Source organism: Giraffa tippelskirchi, chromosome 8 (genome assembly GCF_054371585.1).
Source record: "Giraffa tippelskirchi isolate mGirTip1 chromosome 8, T2T-mGirTip1v1.2.pri, whole genome shotgun sequence".
NCBI lineage: Eukaryota > Metazoa > Chordata > Mammalia > Artiodactyla > Giraffidae > Giraffa > Giraffa tippelskirchi.
Window position 1 is genome coordinate 10,279,163 of NC_137282.1, and position 21,724 is coordinate 10,300,886.

Sequence of the window (21,724 nt, forward strand, 5' to 3'; positions counted from 1 at the left end):
TATCTGCTTTTCTTATTCAATTTTCCAAGTAAATTTCTATACCTCAAATAATTTTAAGCATTATTAACCTCAAAAATGTTGTTTACATGGATCAAAATACCAATACTTAAAAACAGGGTAACCATCATACATACCCCATGTCCACTGCAGTTTATTGTGGAGTTACAAGTCATGTCCACTCTTTCGGAAGGAACGATTCTGCAAGTTGAGCCTTGACAATACTAAAATGTTAAAAGAATCAACAGCAACAAAATTTTTAAAAGCAAAGTCAAGAATTGAACAATTGTACTTAGTATGAAAATTAGATGCACAAGATATGAATACATCAGAGGGGTCTGGATTTCACAATAGCTCATTCTAATAAAAGAACTTGGAGTCAAATGGTGTGTTTTCGCCTTATCGATTTTTGAGAATCAGCTACTATTTTTTCCATTGAGGGAGCAGAATTGCACATTTATCAATATTAATTGGTATAAATACAAGAATAGCCAACTTGTATTGACCATTGCTAATGTGCTAGGATCTGTCTTTGCACTTCCTATATATTTTTACAATATATACTCACATTGAGCCTGTGAAGGAAATATTTTTATCCTTATTTTATAGTTGATGAGAATTAAACGTACACTTTGTAGGCCATGCCACCACTGACTGACAGAGCCAATATTCAGTGCAAGAACTATGATGTTCAATACCAGTGCTCCTGTCAATTTCCATGTTTTCCCCCAACTTTAAAGACCATGTCTCTTACCTTTTAAATTAGCAGAGATGACCTTAAGAAGTTAATTTAATCCCTCCGTACCTCAGTCTATCCATCTTTGAATTTGGAATAGTAATTATAACTGTCTCATAGGTTATGTAGCTGAAATAACTTGTTACTTATAAAGGAACAAAAGTGGTGTTTGGCACATAGCAAATACTCAGTCGGCAAAGAATCCGCCTGCAATGCAGGAGACCTGGGTTTGATTCCTGGGTTGGGAAGATTCCCCTGGGGTAGGAAATGGCAACCCACTCCAGAATTCTTGCCTGGAGAATCCCCATGGACAGAAAAGAGTCTGGCAGGCTACAGTCCATGGGGTCACAAGAGTCGGACATGACTTAGAAACTAAAACACTACAAATGCTCACTAAATATAGTATATTATTTTAGTTGTTTATGTATTTAACCTGATTTCTCTGTAGTTGCTGTTGTTTAGTCACTAAGTCATCTCCAACTCTTTTGCGACACCATGGACTGTAGCTTGCCAAGCTCCTCTGTCCATGGGATTTCCCAGGCAAGAATATTGGAGTGGGTTGCCATTTCCTTTTCCAGGTGTTCTTTCTGATCCGGGGACTGAACTCACATCTTCTGTACTGGCAGGCTGATTGTTAACCATTGAGCCACCAGGGAAAACTGATTTATCTGTAGACTCTATGTTACTATATATCTATCCAAATTTCAATTTAATTTGAACATCTTTGGGAGAGTCAACTAAAATTATCTCATTATCTGGATTTTCTTAAGTATCTGATAGAACACTTACTATCTGACGATTAGTCTAAAAGTATCAATATTTTATATCACCCTTGCTAATTAAAGAAAGAACAAATATCAGCTTGTTCATTACTGAAAGTGCCCTCATGAAGTCAACAAGAATAACAAAATGTTGGATAAACCAACGTTACCCATCCACAAAATGATTTTGATTCTAGTGCTCTTAAACATTTTGTCATTGAGGCAACTGACCAGTCCTACTTCCCTGGGTTGTTTGTAGGAAAATAAGTAAGACAGGAAAAATTAAGAACTATGCTCCTGATAATAGTTTCGTTCAATTAAACAGATCAATTTGTAGCTAGCTCTTCTGTAATGATAGGAAAAGCAAAGGACACTATGAAAATACTTAGGCTTGTTCAGTGGTTGGGATGGTGTTTTGAATATTAACCAACACATAAGATTTCTCTCTTAAAAGAAAAAAAAGAGAGAGAGGTACTAACAGTGTGTCAGAAGAAATCACATCATGGCTCCAAAAAAAAAAAAAAAAGTCCTTGACATAAAATGTTCCCTGAGGAGAAAACTTGAATTATGTAAGAGCTCCTCCAGACCAAGCAGGAAAAGTCAAAGTCTTTGTTTCTCCTTCCGTTTTCATCCCCTCCTTTCCCTCTCCCATCCCTTCCTTTTTTCTTTTTCCTCCATGGGGATATTGACCACTTTGGGTAGGGGCTAAAGATCAGACTTTTCTAGGCCAAGAATCACATTGGAGAAATGGATCAACTAAAAAGCTTTTAGTGGTCAAACAGAGCCAGTGTGAGAATCCAAGGGCCTTTTAAATAAAGGGCTCGTTTTTTCCACAGGAACTTTTGCTGACTTCTTTGTTATGTGGGATGAGAGAAGGTTAGTTAATTAACATAGCAATTTTCTATTTGCATTTGTATATCTAGTGTCAATATGTTTTTATTCCAAATGTTATTGTAATTGTGTTTATCCAGTTCATAAGATGCTGTTCCACTCTCACTGATTTTAAGAGTCTTTGTCTTTGTCCTTAGTGTTCAGAAATTTTATTACGCTCTATCCTACTGTGGATTTCACTGGGGTCATTCTGTATCATGTACATTCCACTTCTTGCATCTGTGGGTTTATGCCTTTTGATAAATTTCAAAAGCTTCCAGGCATTATTTCCTCAAATACTTTTCCATCTCATTCTTCTAGGATATTGGAATGGCTACTATAACAAAGATAAGAAATAATAAGTGTTGGCTTAGAACTGAAGTAAAGGGAACACTCATTCCTGTCTGTGAAATGTAAATTGGTGCAGCCACTATGAAAAACAGTATAGAGATTCAACCAAAAGATTAAAACTGGAGCTATCACATGACTAGGCAATTTCACTTGTAGGTATTTATCTGAAGCAATGAAAACAAAAATATACCTGCACCTTAATATTCATTTAAACATTACTTATAATAGCCAAGATGTGGAAGCAACTAAAGTGTCCACAAGTGGATAACTAAAGAAAGTAGCATGTGTATACACACACATATATATATACACACACATATATGCATATATAATGAAATATTTTTCTGCCATAAAAATGAAATTTTGCCTGTTGTGAAAACATGGATGGATCTTGAGGGCACTATGCTAAATGAAATAAGTCAGACAGAGAAATATAAATACTGTATGATCTGACTTGCACAAGGAATCCTAAGAAAAACTCAAACAAAAAACCCAAGCTCACTGCTACAGAGAACAGATTGAGGGTTACCAGAGGTGGGATTTAGGAGGTTAGGCAAAATGGGCAAAGGGGGCCACAAGGCACAGACTTCCAGTTATAAAAATAAATGAGTCATGAGTGGTACAGTGTAGTATGGTGACGATAGTTAGTAGTCATGTACTCCATATTTGAAACTTCATAAAGAAGTAAATCTTAAATTTCTCATCATAAGAAAAAAATTGCAGCTATAAATGGTGACAGGTATTAACTGGACTGTGGTGACTATTTTTAAATATATACAAATGTGAATCACTATATTGTATATGTGAAGCGAATATGTCACATCTCAATAATATGTCAAAATGTAGTAGCAAATAGCAAGAAAATTTGAAAACAGATAAAAAGATGTGATAATATATTTAATTTGTTACTTTCCAGAAAGTATGTGCTAATTTATACTTATTTCAGGATGATAATAACTTACACTTCTCACCATCAATTATTATTTTCAAATACCAACTGACTAGACTAACACATTTTTGGATATTCATTTTTATTTCACCAACTTAGAAGCTACCTTAATCTCACTGTTGTAAGTTTTTACCGAGTTCACTCTCCAGCCACAATGCTGTCCTTAGTGGAAGTCATGAGTGTAATGAAAAGCACCATCCTTCTAACCAGCTAGTCTTTCTGCTAAACAGCACCACCCTGAAGCCTGGGAGAGGCTCCACTCTGTTGCACCATTAGGGTAAGTGCGGTGTGATAGGAAAGGGCTCGTTATGGATAACAACAAAAAATATTCAAGTGCGGTGTGATAGGAAAGGGCTCGTTATGGATAACAACAAAAAATATTCTTATCAGTCAAGAAATTCCAAGGGAAGTTCCAAGGGGGTTCTGTGCCAGAAACCAGTGACAAAGACAAAATTACGCTTTTGGTGTTATGCCACATGTGTAAGCCATTAGTTCAGTTCAGTCGCTCAACTGTATCCGACTCTTTGCGACCCCACGGACTGCAGCACGCCAGGCTTTCCTGTCTATCACCAACTCCCGGAGGTTGCTCAAACTCATGTTCATCAAGTCAGTGATGCCATCCAACCATCTCATCCTCTGTTGTCACCTTCTCCTCCTGCCTTCAGTCTTTCCCAGCATCAGGGTCCTTTCCAAGGAGTCAGTTCTTCGCATCAAATGGCCAAAGTATTGGAGCATAATAGTGTTTTTACTCTAATCAATGAATGATTAAATTAACTAGCTTATTTATTTACTCTGCAAGACTTACAGCAAAACTTTTATGTACTGTGTTTTAAATGATCTCCAAAGGGTTGACATACTACTTTATAACATAGTCAGCACCAGTATATCATTTTGTGATTACTTCATTATTTTTATGTGAGAATATCTTTTCCCCTTCTGAGATAAGTTTACTATTCAGTTCAGTTTAGTACAGTCGCTCAGTTATGTCCGACTCTTTGAAACCCCATGGAATGCACACGCCAGGTTTCCCTGTCCATCACCAACTGCAGAAGTCTACCCAAACCCATGTCCACTGAGTTAGTGAAGCCATCCAACCATCTCATCCTTGGTCATCCCCTTCTTCTCCTGCCCTCAATCTTTCCCAGAATCAGGGTCTTTTAAATGTGTCAGCTCTTCACATGAGGTGGCTAAAGTATTGGAGTTTCAGCTTCAACATCAGTCCTTCCAGTGAACATCCAGGACTGATCTCCTTTAGGATGAACTGGTTGGATCTCCTTGCAGTCCAAGGGACTCTCAAGAGTCTTCTCCAACACCACACTTCAAAAGCATCAATTCTTCAGTGCTCAGCTTTCTTTATAGTTCAACTCTCACATCCATACATGACCACTGGAAAAACCATAGCCTTGACTAGACGGACCTGTGTTGGCAAACTAACGTCTCTGCTTTTTAATATGCTGTCTAGGTTGGTCATAACTTTCCTTCCAACAAGTAAGCATCTTTTAATTTCCTGGCTGCAATCACCATCTGCAGTGATTTTGGAGCTCCCAAAAAATAAAGTCAGCCATTGTTTCCGCTGTTTCTCCATCTATTTGCCGTGAAGTGATGGGACTGGATGCCATGATCTCAGTTTTCTGAATGTTGAGCTTTTAAGCCAACTTTTTCACTCTCCACTTTCACTTTCATCAAGAGGCTCTTTAGTTCTTCTTCACTTTCTGCCATAAGGGTGGTGTCATCTGCATATCTGAGGTTATTGATATTTCTCCCAGCAGCTTGTGCTTCATCTAGCCCAGCGTTTCTCATCAAATCCTTTTTTATTTTTCTATTTCTAAAATGTTATACCTCAATTAAAATCACTTACATTTAAGTGTGAGATAATTGTGTTTTGTTTTATACGAGTCAACTAAATTTTCAATGATACTAGTTTAAAATCCTCTACTTTATCTCTTCAAATGTTTAAGATGAGGAAAAACACACCTTGAACTCTGTTTATTTTTTTTTTCTGTTTTATTCTTATGTCCTGAAAAAGGGCAAGTTTTTAACAACTACACTATGCTTTTGGAAAAAGAATTACAGAAATAGGCTAATAAGCAAATGTTTTACTTTCACTACAATCAAATTCTCTTTGTTGTTCTTATTATTCAGGTTGTCCAACCTTCTTTGGGGGTGTATTATTTGATTTTTTTTTCTTCCTTTTTTACACAAATTATTGCAGACAGATCCTGGCCTAACAAAGAGGTTGAGGAAGGTACTCAAGTTTGAGGGGAAAAAAAACTTTAAATATCTATGGAAAAATTCATAATAAAGACTAAAAGTAAAGCACATGCTCCTTTGATCAGTAGAAATTTTGACCTTTAAGGCTTGAGATCATGATGCAGTAACCAAAACTGGTAACAATCACAAATTAAAAATCTTAAGTGTGTTTTTTTTCTTTCTTTCTCTCTCTTTCACACACACACACACACAGACACTAAGACACTCACACACCATATACAGAATCAATAAAAAATGTGTTTACCTGTTGTGGACCACACATAGTACCAGTACTGATATAGGTCATGTCCTCTTTTATATTTGTTTGTGTGTTATTTCTTAGATGTGCAGACACACATACAAGGCCATCAAGAAAAGTATACTGAGTATCAAAATTTTTAAATGGCACTACTTCTGAACGTGTCCAGTGACAAACTACCTTTCCACAAAAGATATTCCTGAAACATAAGACAGAAAAAATTACCCATATGTCACTTAGTGACAGAATATATTGCTTAAGTAACAGTTCAAAATATGAGGATAATTCACAGTGTTATCCAAAGCATAACACCAAAGCTATTCAGAACATACACCAACTTACTAAGTACAACATATAAACTTATCTTGATATACTACATTCGTCTGTCTTTTGTATTATGTGATTCTTTGCAGTACACACACACACACACATACACTGCATTTGGAAAATATGTATTTTCTAAATACATACTCATAATTACAGAATTTTCCATGACAGCTTCCAAATTCATCTGTATGCATATTCACTTGTTGAGAACATAGAGCAGAAGCCCCCTTCGCAACTGAAAATATAAGTTTCAATTACTTATCTTAAAAAAAAAAAATTAACAGCCTAAAAGTGCAGTAAATTTAGAGACATGTAGTCAACAAAGACCAGGCAGTGCCATCTACTATAAATTTTTGTGCCATTTACTAGCTATATAAGGGCTTCCCAGGTGGCGCTAGTGGTAAAGAACCTCCCCACCAATGCAGGAGACATAAGAGATATGGGTTTGACCCTTGGATTGGAAAGACCCCCTGGAGCATGGCATGGCAACCCACTCCAGTATTCTTGCCTGGAGAATCCCATAAGCAGAGAAGCCTGGGGCGGTCTACGGTCCATAGGGTCAGAAAGAGTCAGACACGACTGAAGCGATTTAGCAAGCACTGGCTAGGTATGAAGGAGAAACACTCACTAAAAAGTACCTCTTTGAGAACAGAAAACCATTAATATTGTGCAAAAATTACTAAGAATTAAAACAGTCATTTGCTCCCTTATTTGTAATTCTAATAGTCTACTCCATTTCCACAATCATTTGAAATTTGACTCTTCCATTCTTTTTGTCTTACACTTATTAGATCTATTTTACCTTTTGACAGAGGTCAAAGTCTCTTTGATTTGCAATTTTATCTCCAAATTTAGATTGAAAAAATAATTATTAGTGTGGCTATAGGGTAGATTACTGACTTAAAAAAATCTCTAGCCTAAAAATAAACATCAGAAAATAAAATTACAACTATTACATCTTCCAAACAACTCTGCACACTGTCTATCTGGGTCTCGGCATATTCCTTGAAAGCAATAGGCAGTGTTATTACTGCACAGTTCTAAATCAGCAGCTTTCACATCAGGGACACAAAACTCAGAAGTTCCATCGCAAAATTCTGCAAAATCACACAGATCCGTGCTTTTCCTACACACATGTCTTCTTTCATATACCTGTGAGACACAGAAAACAAATATTTGTTTTTAAAGTAGGAAAACAAAAAATTTAAATAGGAGCATTTTATCTGTAACTAACATTTCAATATTATTGCATTTGTAATATTTAAAGTTGTTATGAATTTGCTTAACAGTTCTAGTGAAAGAGATCAGAAAGAAATCAAATGTCCATCAGTGTGTAAACAAACTGTGGTATGGACAATGGAATATGTTCAGCCACATAAAGGAATGGAGTGCTGATGTGTGCTACAAGGCGACTGAAACTCAGAAACCCTGGATTTGGTGAAGAAACCAGACACGAGGGTTCCCCCTGTATGGCTCTAGCTCTATGAACTGTCCAGAGCAGGGAAACCCACAGAGACCAAATGCAGTGCTGGTTGCCAGGAACTGAGGGGGAGGGAGAGAGGAGAGCAGGCGTGTCATGGGCCGGGGTCTCCTGTTTGGGTGAGGAAGCTGCTGTGGAACCAGGTCAAGGCGGAGGCCGCACAGCACGGTGAAGGCACTGAATGCTACTCTACGCACTAAGTGCACTTGGAAATGGTTACATTCTCACTGTGTGACTTGCACTTCAATTTAAAAATGGCTCTAGCAAAAGTGCTCCTAGTTACAATGCTGTGGTTATCCTGAATACTCACTTCAAGATAAACAGAAAATATCTGAGATAAAACTACGCATATGTGTTTTTCAACTTTCGATTCTTGGGGACTAATTCATTGCACTCCTGAAACATTTTAACTAACTCAGATGCTGGTCTTTTCAGGTTCCTAAAATGTTTCTTAGTGGACACCCTTGTCCTTTTTGCCCTACAAGTAATTTTCTTTTCAGGACTAACTCCACTTCTCCTAGGAAACTGCTTCTGACTCAGGATGACAGTTGGAACACTTCTCCCCAGACACAGTGGTGGGAAATTTAACTTAGGATGTAATGGTGGGTCAGGGCTTCTGCCACCTCCGGGGTGGAGATGGGTGTTGGGAAAGAGGGGATCCCTCTGCTCTTCTGAAATACCATACAGTATGGACTAGAAAAGCCAGGAACTGCACTGAGCTATCTGTACTGCATACAGGAAAAGCTTGTCTGAGAACTGCCAAGGAAAAGCAAGGAAATCCAAGCGATGTATAGCACAAGAATCTTGCTGCTCCTGTTTTAAACAAAGACTCACTTGAGCATGACGCTAAACTCATGTCGTATGTAAGCTTCCTGAGTGCTTGGTTCTTATTCTTTGCTTGTCTGTTCATCATCAAGATACAGCTGACCCATGATAATTGCTGGTGTGCAGTACCAGACACAGCTCCTTAAAACTTCAGAGAGGAAAGTCTGGGTCCTGGCTACAACATGTTAGTCCCTGCTATGTGTCAGATAACAGCAGGTTAAACTATTGGTCTTCCATATCTTTGCACTTGGACTTGTGTCCATCTAAACTGAAAATTTATAAGAAAAAAAACACTGGATCAAGTCATTAAATTTCAGACTATGTCAGTGGAAACTAGCCTAATGGAAAGTAGTCAGAGAAAAAAAAATAAAAAGCCTTTCAAACTTGTGATAAGAGAGTCACCTGCGACCCTTGAAATGACAGCAAGCTAGATTCTATGCTATAATACATAAGAAAGTTAATGGGAACTAACATAGGACATTGAAGCATGCTTCGAGAGTGAGGAGGAAAGGTCCTGGGCAGATGGTGGCAGTGGGTATATTCCCAGAACTAGAATGGAGTCACAGGTTCCCTCAAGTGTGAGAAATGAAAAGGCTGCCTAAGGCTACCTTCCACAGACCAATAAAGGCAGTCCTGAAAGTTAAGAAAAAAAAAAAAACAGAAAAGAGGACAGAATTATAGACTTATAATGATAGAATTATAATTATAATTTATAATTACTAGAATTATAAACTTTAGTTAAAGGAGCTTCTTTACAGAATTCACAGCTGTTACTCTGAAGGTCTCCTTAGCAAATTATACAATGAATTTTCATTTTACCAAATGTAGCCATTATCTCTGTTGCAAAGAATTATCCTTTGAGATGTATGTAGAGGGCAATGGACTGTTTGAAAAATCTTACTGCTCAGTCCCACTGATTTAGAGGCAAAGATGAAGATGAGTGGTCTGGGGAAGGAAAGTGCAACACGGTTTATTGTTAAGAAGTGGAAACCATGGGCTGGCCTCTACATTCATGCGCCTTGAAAGAAAGGACCATTGGCTTTAAGAACTCACCCACTAACTGAAAAAGAACATGCAGAGAACAAAGTAATATGATGTTAGGAGAGATTTCACTGACACAGGCAAAACAAACCTGACAACAAAACCTCTTATTAATCAGTCTTTATGTTTGTCATAGCCTCCTGAAAGTGACGCAAAACAAGGTGAGTTGCTACAATGAAGCAATCCCTAGAATAGAGATCTCACCCGGCCTCCTATCAGAGGTGGCTATGAAGGAAAATTGAAGAGAAAACTTCTCAAAGGAAGTCAAGGATTCAGTGAGTCATTTCCAGGGTCTTGAGAAAAGCTAATCTTCAGTATTAGATATGCCACATACTGCTGACTATTCCATATGGATTCTTTTTTCTGCCACTTCCAAAGTGAGGGGTTACTCTTACAATTGTCTGTTTATTCGAATATTACATCTCAAGTGTGTGTTGGGTGACTTATTCATGATTTTATCACAGTGGTTTGATCACGAAGAGCTACATTCAGGCATGACCAAGAAGAATTCATAGCAGCCAAGTTATCTGGAATTGTTATTAGATGCGATAACAGGATGGGTCTTGAGTAGAGGTTGAAACAATGCAGGGAGAGGCACCACTAAAAAGGAGCTGAACTAAACCTAAAGGCCGCCTCTCAATTCTGAAATCAACTGTGTATAAATGGAGTATGTAAAGCAATATATGTGAAAGATGAATAAAACTGAACATGAAAAAAACGCTAAAAAAATAAACCCACAAAAACACAAAAATTTCATGAAAGAAAATAAGGCAATATTTTGAAAACTTACCTCACAAATTTTTTGGTTACAGCATGGCCCAGTCCCACATTTTGCTGGTCCAATCAGGTGACAGTTTAGAGGATTACAGCATTTTCTAAAAGTGCAATTCTGAGAGCAAATGTCATAAAATTAAATAAAAAGAGCTTTGAAATAATCATTTAAGTCATTGTCATAATACACTAAGACATGTCTCTAAATTAATTACAATTACACTATAATTTTTACTTAAGTATTTAACACAACTTCATCTAAACTTAAATATTTTGATACAGAAAAAACAAGATGATAATGAATCTATTTCTGATTCCATGCTCAAGAATCTGAACTCTCAAAAATGTAATGCACTTTATTTCAATCTTCTTTGTTTTCACAAATGTAAGAATGGTAAATTTTGAGATTCTTCCAGTTATTATATCATAAGTACTTATCTATCTCATCAAATCTCCTCAAGGTATCATTCTTGCATATGTAATAATTTACTGATATGACAAATAGGTTTCTAAATTCCAACTGTATATTATTGTTTGAATGCCATTTCAAACGAAATTTTTGTACTTTTTAGCTCTTGTATAATAAAGATTGGTTCTAAACGTTTTTATTTCAAAGAATTAAAAAATATTAAGAGCTCCTAACAATATGCACTTATTTACTTCTTACTGTATAGTTATCTATTCAATGTAACACTGATGTTAAACAAAACTGATAAGTAATACTTTAAAATGAATAAAGTGGATAGGTACAAATAACTATTTATATTTGTTTCAGTTTTATGTATCTGCATAATCTATAGTTTTTTTTTAGTTTTATGCATACTTTTTGTTGAGGAATTCTATTTATTTCCTCTATTTATACACACTCTTATATTAATGAGTTAACCCCTAGTCAGTAATACATTTTACAGTGTTTCACAATTTGTCATGACAACTATTTTCTATTTTGGTAGGTTTGTTTACAGAATAGTAATTTATACATCCTGGAATGTGAAGTCAAGTGGGCCTTAGGAAGCATCACTACGAACAAAGTTAGTGGAGGTAATGGAATTTCAGTTGAGCTATTTCAAATCCTTAAAGATGATTCTGTGAAAGTGCTGCACTCAATATGCCAGCAAATTTGGAAAACTCAGCAGTGGCCACAGGACTGGAAAAGGTCAGTTTTCATCCCAATTCCAAAGAAAGGCAATGCCAAAGAATGCTCAAACTACCACACAATTGCACTCATCTCACACGCAGTATTCTTGCCTAGAGACTCCTGTGGACAGAGGAGCCTGGTGGGCTGCTGTCCATAGGGTTGCACAGAGTCGGATACGACTGAAGCGACTTAGCATGCATGCATGCCTTGGAGAAGGAAATGGCAACCCACTTCAGTATTCTTGCCTGGAGAATCCCAGGGATGGAGGAGCCTGGTGGGCTACCATCTGTGGGGTCGCACAGAGTCAGACACGACTGAAGCGACTTAGCAGCACACGCTAGTAAAGTACTGCTCAAAATTCACCAAGCCAGGCTTCAGCAATATGTGAACTGTGAACTTCCAGATGTTCAAGCTGGTTTTAGAAAAGGCAGAGAAACCAGAGATGAAATTGCCAACATCCGATGGATCATTGAAAAAGCAAGAGTTCCAGAAAAACATGTATTTATGCTTTATTGACTATGCCAAAGGCTTTGACTGTGTGGGTCACAATAAACTGTGGAAAATTCTGAAAGAGATGGGAATACCAGACCACCTGATCTGCCTCTTGAGAAACCTATATGCGGGTCAGGAAGCAACAGTTAGAACTGGACATGGAACAACAGACTGGTTCCAAATAGGAAAAGAAGTACGTCAAGGCTGTGTATTGTCACCCTGCTTATTTAACTTCTATGCAGAGTACATCATGAGAAACGCTGGGCTGGAAGAAGCACAAGCTGGAATCAAGATTGCCGGGAGAAATATCAATAACCTCAGATATGCAGATGACACCACCCTTATGGCAGAAAGTGAAGAAGAGCTAAAGAGCCTCTTGATGAAAGTGAAAGAGGAGAGTGAAAAAGTTGGCTTAAAATTGGACATTTAAAAAACTAAGATCGGGGCATCTGGTCCCATCACTTCATGGCAAATAGTGGAAACTTCATGGGAAACAGTGGAAACAGTGGCAAACTTTATTTTTCTGGGCTCCAAAATTACTGCAGATGGTGATTGCAGCCATGAAATAAAAAGACGCTTGCTCCTTGGAAGAAAAGTTATGACCAATCTAGACAGCATATTAAAAAGCAGAGACATGACTTTACCAACAAAGGTCCGTCTAGTGAAGGCTATTGTTTTTCCAGTAGTCATGTATGGATTTGAGAGTTGGATTATAAAGAAAGTGGAGCACCAAAGAATTGATGCTTTTGAAGTGTGGTGTTGGAGAAGACTCTTGAGAGTCCCTTGGACTGCAAGGAGATCCAACCAGTCCATCCTAAAGGAGATCGGTCCTGGATGTTCACTGGAAGGACTGATGTTGAAGCTGAAATTCCAATACTTTGGCCACCTGATGTGAAGAGCTGACTTATTGGAAAAGACCCTGATGCTGGGAAAGATTGAGGGCAGGAGAAGAAGGGGACAACAGAGGATGAGATGGTTGGATGGCATTACCGACTCAATGGACATGGGTTTGGGTGGACTCCAGGAGTTGGTGATGGACAGGGAGGCCTGGTGTGCTGCAGTTCATAGGGTCGCAAAGAGTCGTACATGACTGAGCAACTAAACTAAAGTGAATTTATTCCTGATATTTTATTATATCTGGATACTCATATAATGCCCTATATAAATTAAATATAATGCATTCAGTTACACTAATGGTATATTATCTAAATATATCCAAATTCTCTTCCTATTTAACACTGTTTAATATTTACAAGAATCAGATGATAGTTTTTATTTTCATGTTTCATTATGAAGAATAATGTGTTATGATTCACCCTATCCCTAACCCCAACTCTAACCTTAACCCTTCTTGATCTGTATGTGGGTCAAGAAACAACAGTTAGAACCCTGTATGGAACAACTGATTAGTTCAGGATTGAAAAAGAAGTATGACAGTTCTGCCTGCTCTACACTGTTTGTTTAAACTATACATTGACCGTATCAGGAGAAATGCCGGCTGCATGAGTTATAAGCTGGAATCAAGATCAGCGGGAGAAACATCAACAACTCAGATATGCAGATGATACCACTCTAATGGCAGAAAGCAAAGAGGAACTAAGGAACTAAAGAGCCTCTTGATGAGGGTGAAGGAGGAGAGTGAAAGAGCCAGCTTAAAACTAAATATTAAAAAAAAACAACCTAAGATCATGGCATTCAGCCTCATTCAGTTCAGTTCAGTTCGGTCGTTCAGTCGTGTCCAACTCTTTGCGACCCCATGAATTGCAGCACTCCAGGCCTCCCTGTCCATCACCAACTCCCGGAGTCTACACAAACCCATGTCCATCGAGTCGGTGATGCCATCCAACCATCTCATCCTCTGTCATCCCCTTCTCCTCCTGCCCCCAATCCTTCCCAGCATTAGGGTCTTTCCCAAAGAGTCAACTCTTCGCATGAGGTGGCCAAAGTGTTGGAGTTTCAGCTTCAACATCAGTCCTTCCAAAGAACACCCAGGACTGATCTCCTTCAGGATGGATTGATTGGATCTCCTTGCAGTCCAAGGGACTCTCAAGAGTCTTCTCCAACACCACACTTCAAAAGCATCAATTCTGCAGCGCTCAGCTTTCTTCACCATCCAACTCTCACATCCATACATGACCGCTGGAAAAACCATAGCCTTGACTAGACGGACCTTTGTTGGCAAAGTAATGTGTCTGCTTTTAAATATGTTATCTAGGTTGGCCATAACCTTTCTTCCAAGGAGTAAGTGTCTTTTAATTTCATGGCTGCAATCACCATCAGCAGTGATTTTGGAGCCCAAAAAAATAAAGTCTGACACTGTTTCCACTGTTTCCCCATCTATTTCCCATGAAGTGATGGGACCAGATGCCCCGATCTTAGTTTTCTGAACGTTGAGCTTTAAGCCAACTTTTTCACTCTCCTCTTTCACTTTCATCGAGAGGCTCTTTAGCTCTTCTTCACTTTCTGCCATAAGGGTGGTGTCATCTGCATATCTGAGGTTATTGATATTTCTCCCAGCAATCTTGATTCCAGCTTGTGCTTCTTCCAGCCCAGCGTTTCTCATGATGTACTCTGCATATAAGTTAAATAAGCAGGGTGACAATATACAGCCTTGACATACTCCTTTTCCTATCTGGAACCAGTCTGTTGTTCCATGTCCACTTCTAACTGTTGCTTCCTGACCTGCATACAGGTTTCTCAAGAGAAGGTCAGATGGTCTGGTATTCCCATCTCTTTCAGAATTTTCCACAGTTTATTGTGATCCACACAGTCAAAGCCTTTGGCATAGTCAATAAAGCAGAAATACATGTTTTTCTGGAACTCTCTTGCTTTTTCAATGAGCCACTGGATATTGGCAATTTGATCTCTGGTTCCTCTGCCTTTTCTAAAACCAGCTTGAACATCTGGAATTTCATGGTTCATGTATTGCTGAAGCCTGGCTTGGAGAATTTTGAGCATTACTTTACTAGCATGTGAGATGAGTACAATAGAACACAGTTAACCAAACTATTCTATATAAGGATGGGGGAAAAGGAAGTAAAACTGCAACTTTCATGACAAGAAAGTACTGAAGTTATACCTTTAAATTCTAAATGATAGTTGGAATAAGGACACATGTTATTTAGAGTGGATACACAAAGTACTCCTTTGGCAGAAGTAAAGGTTGCTTTGACCTTGGTGCAAAGTGTTCACATGCCTGCTAAGTTCATTAAATCTTCATCCATATTTCCTGTATATATTTCATGTGTATTACATATCACAATGAAATAATGGAGTAATATAAATATTTGTGGGAAAACAAAAGTGGGCAGAGTTTACTATCTAGAGAACTATGCTAGAATATATTTTAAACAATTATAAGGGATTTTATAATTTCCCTGAGCAAGACCTGCCTATGAGTGTTTGAGAGTCTCCTGCCTGCTGGGGAGACATGGGTACTGGCAGCAGCAGTCCTAAGAGGCACAGCACGTGGCGTAAGTCCTCTTGGGCGAGGTCGCCATTAGCCCCACCATAGAGCCTCCAGGACAGTGATCCGCAAGCTGGAGAACAATTATACCAAAGAAGTTCTTCCACTGTTGTGAAAGCTGTAGGCTCCACAACAGACCTCCCAACTTGGGGATCCAACAAAAAGACTTGGAATCCCCAGGGAATCTGACTTAGAAGGTCAGCGGGATTTGATTACAGAACTTCCACAGGACTGGGGAAATTGAGGCACTTGGAGAGCACAAGTGACTGAAATAGTCGAATTTAATTCAAATAACCATTATATTTACTACTGTGGGCAATAATTTCTAAGAAGAAATGGAATAGCCATAATAGTCAATGAAGAGTTCGAAATGTAGGACTTGGGTACAATCTCAAAAATGACAAAATGAATTCTGTTCATTTACAAGGCACACCATTCAATATCAGAGTAATCGAAGTCTATGCCCCAACCAAGAGTGCTGAGGAAGCTAAAGTTGAACAGTTCTAGGAAGACCTACAAGGCCTTCATAGAACTAATACCCAAAAAAGATGTCCTTTTCATTATAGAGGACTCTAACGCAAAAGCAGGAAGTCAAGAGATACCTGGATTAACAGAAAAATTTGGCCTTGGAGTACAAAATGAAGCAGGGCAACGCTAACAGAGTTTTGCCAAGAGAACGCACTGGTCATAACAAACACCCTCTTCCAACAACACAAGAGAAGACTCTACACATGGACATCACCAGATGGTTAACAGTGAAATCAGATTGATTATATTCTTCGCAGGCAAAGATGGAGAAGCTCTATACAGTCAGCAAAAACAAGACCGGGAGCTGACTGTGGCTCAGATCATGAACTCCTTATTGCCAAATTCAGGCTGAAATTGAAGAAAGTGGGGAAAACCACTAGACCATTCAGGTATGACCTAAATCAAATCCCTTATGATTATACAGTGGAAGTGACAAATAAATTCAAGGGCTTAGATCTGACAGACAGAATGCCAGAAGAACAATGGACAGAGGTTCGCAACATTATACAGGAGGCGGTGACCAAAACCATTCCCAAGAAAAAGAAATGCAACAAGGCAAAATAGTTGCCTGAGGAGGCCTTATAAATAGCTAAGAAAAGAAGAGAAGCAAAAGGCAAAGGAAGAAAGGAAAGATATACCCATCCAAATGCAGAGTTACCAAGAATAGCAAAGAGAGATAAGAAAGCTTTCATAAGTGAACAATGCAAAGAAATAGAGGAAAATAATAGAATGGGAAAGACTAGCAATCTCTTCAAGAAAACTAGAGATAACACGGTAACATTTCATGCAGTGATGAACATAAGATAGGATAGAAATTATATGAACCTAACAGAAGCAGAAGGGTATTAAGAAGAGGTGGCAGGAATACACAGAAGAACTATACAAAAAAGAACCTCATGACCCAGATAACCACAATGCTGTGATCACTCACCTAGCTCCAGACATCCTGCAGTGTGAAGTCAAGTGGGCCTTAGGAAGCATTACTACGAAAAAGCTAGTGGAGATGATGGAATTTCAGCTGAGGAATTTCAAATCGTGAAAGAGGTTGTGGTGAGAGTGCTACACTCATGTCAGCAAATCTGGAAAACTCAGGAGTGGCCACAGGACTGGAAAAGGTCAGTTTTCATTCCAACTCTAAAGAATGTTCAAACTACTGAACAATTATGCACATTTCATATGCTAGCAAGATAATGCTCAAAATCCTTCAAGCTAGGCTTCAACAGTATATTAACCAGGAACTTCCATATGTACAAGCTGGTTGTAGAAAAGGTAGAGGAACCAGAGATCAAATTGCCAACATCAGTTGGATCATAGAAAAAAAAAGAATTCCAGAAAAACATCTACTTCCGCTTCATTGACTATGTACACTAAAGCCTTTGAGTGTGTGGATCACAACAAACTGTGGAAAATTCTTAAAGAGACGGAAATACCAACCACCTTACCTGTCTCTAGAGAAACCTGTATGCAGGACAAGAAGCAACAGTTAGAACTGGACATGAAACAATAGACTGGTTCAAAATTGGGAAAAGAGTACATCAAGGCTGTATACTGTCACCCTGTTTATTTACATGCAGACTACATTGTGTGAAATACCAGGCTAGATGAATTATATGCCAGAATCAAGGCTGCCAGGAGAAATATCAAAAACCTCTGATATGCAGATGATACTACCCTAATGGCAGAAAGTAAAGAGGAACTAAAGACGCTCTTGATGAGGATGAAAGAGGAGAGTGAAAAGCTGCCTTAAAACACAGCATTCAAAAACTAAGATCATGGCATCTGGTCCTGTCACTTCATGGCAAACAGATGGGGAAAAAATGAAAACAGTGACAAACTATTTTCTTGGGCTCCAAAATCACTGCAGATGGTGACTGCAGCCATGAAATTCAAAGATGCTTTCTCCTTGCAAGAAAAGGTATGACAAACCTAGGCAGCATATTAAAAAGCAGATTATCACTTTGCCAACAAAGGTCCTTATAATCAAAGCTATTGTTTTCCAGTAGTCATGTATGGATGTGAGAGCTGGACCATAATGAAGGCTAAGCACCGAAGAAATGATGCTTTCAAACTGTGGTGCTGGAGAAGATTCTTGAGGGTCCTTTGGACAGCAAGGAGATCAAACCAGTCAATTCTAAAGAAAATCAACCCTGAATATTCATTGGAAGGACTGATGCCGAAGCTGAAGCTCCAATCATGTGAAGCCACATGATGCAAAGAGCTGAATCATTGGAAAAGACCCTGATGATGGGAAATATTGAGGGCAAGAGGAAAAGGGAGTGATGGAGGATGAGATGGTTGGATGGCATCACCGACTCAATGGACATGAATGTGGCAAACTCTGGGAGATAGTGAATGATTGGGAAGGCTTGCATGCTGCAGTCCATGGGATCGCAAAGTCAGACAGAACTTAAAGACTGAAAAACAACAACAACAATGGTAAATAAGTTTACCCCATATAAAAGAGCTTCAAAATATATAAATGTAAACTGAGTAAATGATATTGAGAATTAGGCAAATCCAACTGTACAGCCGGAGGTATCCACATGATTCTCAAGTGCTGAGAGTTCAGAATAACAAAATTAGTAAAAAAAAAAAAAAATGCAGAAGAGTTGAGTCATTAACTTTAAAATTATAATACAGTCAGGTTATACAGATGAAGAGGTGAACAGCATATATAATAACTCAATGATCCAATTCAAGTGATAATTATATTACTGTTGGAACTGGTGCTTCTGATATGAAAGGTAGGTAATGTTCACACAATAAGGAAAATTCACTTCTTTAACCATGCTGCACTTACCCCATACTGAAATTCTTCAAATTCAGGATGAGTCGGTTATCACACGTCGTATATCTCCCCATCTTAGCTATCTGATAAAACGGTGCAACATTTTCTAAAAAGTCCTCCCATTCATATCATATCTATGTAAGACTACATGATGAATACAAAAACAAATCTTTAGATGCTGTTATTGTTTCTCACTGACCTGGACTGTACCACAGTCACATTGTTCGGGAGGCTCCAAAACTGAATTGCCACAAACTGCAGTTCTTCCTTGTGGAACCACTTTGGAAATTGTTCGATTCTGAAGACATTCAAATTCAGGCTCTGACACTGTATGTTTAAATTCATCTATACTGCAACTGCTAAAAAACTTTACACCATGGGAGCGTCTAAAATTAAATTATATTTTTCAGATAAAAGGAATAAGTCAGTATCAAAGTTAACTCCCTTCAATAACATGCTATGAATTCTACAGAACTTCACTTAGAGAAGTGCAGAGTGCTTTATTTTTAATACAGTTGGTAATAAAAGAATGGGCTTCCCTTGTGGCTCAGCTGGTAAAGAATCTGCCTGCAATGCGGGACACCTGGGTTCAATCTCTGGGAATGGGAAAATCCCCTGGGGAAGGGAAAAGCTACCCACTCCAGTATTCTGGCCTGGAGAATTCCAAGAACTGTATAGTCCATGGGGTCGCAAATAGCAGGACAGGACTGAGCGACTTTCACTTTCAGTAACAAAAGAATAAGTTCATTTCTATTGTAATTCAGTATAATAGACATCTAATAAGTAGAGGATGTTGAGGTTGCATGATTGAGAATATAAAACAATTCAGTGCTTGGCACATCAGTTCAGTTCAGTCGCTCAGTCATGTTCGACTCTTTGCAATCCCATGGACTGCAACACGCCAGGCTTCCCTGTCCATCACCAACTCCCAGAGCTTGCTCAGACTCATGCCCATCGAGTCAGTGATGCCATCCAACCGTCTCATCCTCTGTTGTCCCCTTCTCCTCCTGCCTTTAATCTTTCTCAGCATCAGGGTCTTTTCAAATGAGTCAGTTCTTCACATCAGGTGGCCAAAGTACTGGAGTTTCAGCTTCAGCATCAGTCCTTCCAATGAATATTCAGGACTGATTCCCTTTAGGATGGACTGGTTGGATCTCCTTGCAGTCCAAGGGACTCTCAAGGGTCTTCTCAAACACTACAGTTTAAAAGCATCAATTCTTTGGCACTCAACTTTCTTTATAGTCCAGCTCTCACATCTATACATGACTACTGGAAAAACCATAGCTTTGACGAGGTGGACTTTGGTCAGCAAAGTAAAAGCTTGGCAGATAAAAAGTTGTATTTAAGTATGTCTTACTATATTATTTTCATTATTATTCACAACCCCATCATAATTATAATTATAATAAGAAGCACTAATGAATATTAGAGACATACCAGGAATAATATGGAAAACTGAAGGAATAAATGATGGTTTATTGTGTTAATTAAAAGCCAGAATTATTTGTACTTTGGTAACAATTAATTAAAATATTTGAACCCTTCAGATATATAGAATGTATAAACCCTAGATTCTTTTTATTTTGATATTTCTATATTTATAAGTGTACTGTTGAATGAGTTTTTTAAAAATTTGTAACAATCTCATACTTAGATTGGAGAAGGAAATGGCAACCCACTCCAGTATTCTTGCCTAGAGAATCCTGTGGACAGAGGAGCCTGGTGGGCTGCTGTCCATAGGGTCGCACAGAGTCGGATACGACTGAAGCGACTTAGCATGCATGCATGCATTGGAGAAGGAAATGGCAACCCACTCTCGTGTTCTTGCCTGGAGAATCCCAGGGATGGAGGAGCCTGGTGGGCTGCCATCTATGGGGTCACACAGAATAGGACACGACTGAAGCAACTTACCAGCAGCAGCATACTTAGATCATAAGAAATACAAAGAACAAATTTTATTTCCTGAACCATTTGAGTAAGTTGCCAATAGGATATCCTGATCACTCTAAATATTTTTACTTATAACTCTTAAATAAAAATGAATTCTCTTAAAACCAGCCTTCACTAACAGGAAACAATGACACATTGTTAACATCTAATCGTCTTTTCAGGTTCAAATTTCCCCTTCATCACAATATTAGCACTTTAGAGCAAAAGGATCCACTTCAGAATCAACCACTGCATTTAGTTCTCCCATCTCCTTAGTTTCCTGGAGAAGACAATGGCAAGCCACTCCAGTATTCTTGCCTGGAAAATTCCATGGACAGAGGAGCCTGGCAGGATACAGTCCATGGGGTTGCAGAGTTGGACACAACTGAGTTACTAACACTTCACTTCTCCTTAGTTTAGGAAAATGTCTGCATTTTTTGTTAAATTTCTGACATTGAAAAGTTTTTATGACTACAGACTGATTATTTAGGAACAAGTCCCTCAGTTTAGGTTTATGAAATGTTTCCCCATAGTTAGACTGAGGTTATGCGTCTTGGCAACTGCATCATAGAAGTATTGCTGAGTCTGCCTGCTCCATTGCAACCAAACAGATGGCACATGCTTTCGACTTGTTATCTTTCTGATAAAAGTCACTTTGAACAGTTGATTAAGGTGTGTCTGCCAGTCTTCACTCTAACATTTCTTTCTTTCCTTATCATTTAATTATTTGTAGAGAAGTTTTATGTAAATATCTCATTTCTAAGCT

General features: G+C 38.4%; 1 protein-coding gene across 12 annotated transcripts in view; it reads right to left on the reverse strand.

Moving 5' to 3' along the window:
* The window catches only part of LOC145518867 (A disintegrin and metallopeptidase domain 3-like), a 109,041-nt gene that overhangs the window by 19,789 nt on the left and 67,528 nt on the right, over positions 1-21,724 (reverse strand). For 8 of the 12 annotated variants that reach the window (XM_081523939.1, XM_081523946.1, XM_081523944.1 and 5 more), the window contains 6 exons: positions 19,229-19,415; positions 10,637-10,735; positions 7,457-7,652; positions 6,645-6,735; positions 6,180-6,372; positions 135-221 (listed from right to left, as the gene is read on the reverse strand). In XM_081523939.1, coding sequence (XP_081380065.1) covers positions 135-221; positions 6,180-6,372; positions 6,645-6,735; positions 7,457-7,652; positions 10,637-10,735; positions 19,229-19,415 — 853 coding nt within the window. Of the gene's footprint in view, positions 1-134; positions 222-6,179; positions 6,373-6,644; positions 6,736-7,447; positions 7,653-10,636; positions 10,736-19,228; positions 19,416-21,724 lie in introns of all 12 variants that reach the window. The other 4 variants (XM_081523938.1, XM_081523934.1, XM_081523940.1 and 1 more) reach the window with 2 other exon arrangements.